This window comes from Gregarina niphandrodes (assembly GCF_000223845.1).
Source record: "Gregarina niphandrodes unplaced genomic scaffold scaffold00217, whole genome shotgun sequence".
In the NCBI taxonomy this organism is placed as follows: Eukaryota; Apicomplexa; class Conoidasida; order Eugregarinorida; family Gregarinidae; genus Gregarina; species Gregarina niphandrodes.
The window spans coordinates 1-838 of record NW_011645977.1 but is presented as its reverse complement, the minus strand read 5'-3'; the positions used below and the strand labels follow the sequence as shown (position 1 = coordinate 838).

At 48.2% G+C, this 838-nt stretch overlaps 1 protein-coding gene across 1 annotated transcript; it reads left to right on the top strand.

Annotated features, from left to right (window-relative positions):
• Positions 1 to 141: 141 nt before the first annotated feature.
• On the top strand, positions 142 to 543 carry GNI_225950 (hypothetical protein; the record flags this gene model as incomplete). Its single annotated transcript, XM_011135632.1, has 1 exon — positions 142 to 543. One exon carries the CDS (start codon positions 142 to 144, stop codon positions 541 to 543), a length of 402 nt encoding a protein of 133 aa, XP_011133934.1.
• Between the last annotated feature and the right edge of the window lie 295 nt (positions 544 to 838).

Genomic DNA, 838 nt, shown 5'->3' with positions numbered 1-838 from the left:
TTAGAGGTTTTAAGCCAAGGCTCCTTAGGGCTAATTTTTTTCATACACATGGTACACATATATGGTATAGTATTACCCATATATGTGTGTCGTGTGTCGCCCTAGGTGCAAGTTAGCACACACTGCACCTTTTTAAGGTTTATGTCGCTTAGTCTTTGGGCTCAAGCGTTACCGGTTTTAATAGAATTTGCTCCCGCTTTGTTTGGTATTGGTGCCGCTGGGTCTGCTATTGGAACAGGTTTACAGGTTGCAAACGCAGTCAATAGTTTATTGTCTGGTGGTGATATATCCAAACAGTCTACTGTTGATACTATCGTTGATTACGGAGTGGATACCGCTAATCAGGCTTTAGGAAGATTTAGAGATGCCGCGTTACGGAGGACGGGTGAGATCTTACGCGAAGCGTACCGCTCGAGGTTACGGCCGCGTCCGCAAAGGTGGGATAAGCCGAGGCCGCCGAGGAAAGGCAGGATTAGGCAGCAGAAGGTTCTACCGTGGATACCGAAGGAGAAGTACTATAGGTCGCGTGGGCAACCGTTCTAGGGCTTTTCCGCGTGTTGTTTCCTATCGAGTTTCGAATGTGTTGCAGAATATTCCTCCTGGTGGTTGGAAATTGTGTATGGTTGATTCTGTTCGACCGGTTCAGTTAGTAAGTTTGTGGAAGGCGTATAAGGTTGTTGGTGCCATGGTTGCTGTCAAGCGTCATCAGCCTTCGCCGATAGTGTTTGATGGTACGCAGGCTCAAGTTGCTCATCAGGAGTTGTGGTGGGCGCCTTGGTCGGGTGTTGATGAGCCAATGACTCATCCCAGGCAGATGGCGTCTGCTATTCTTGTTGGT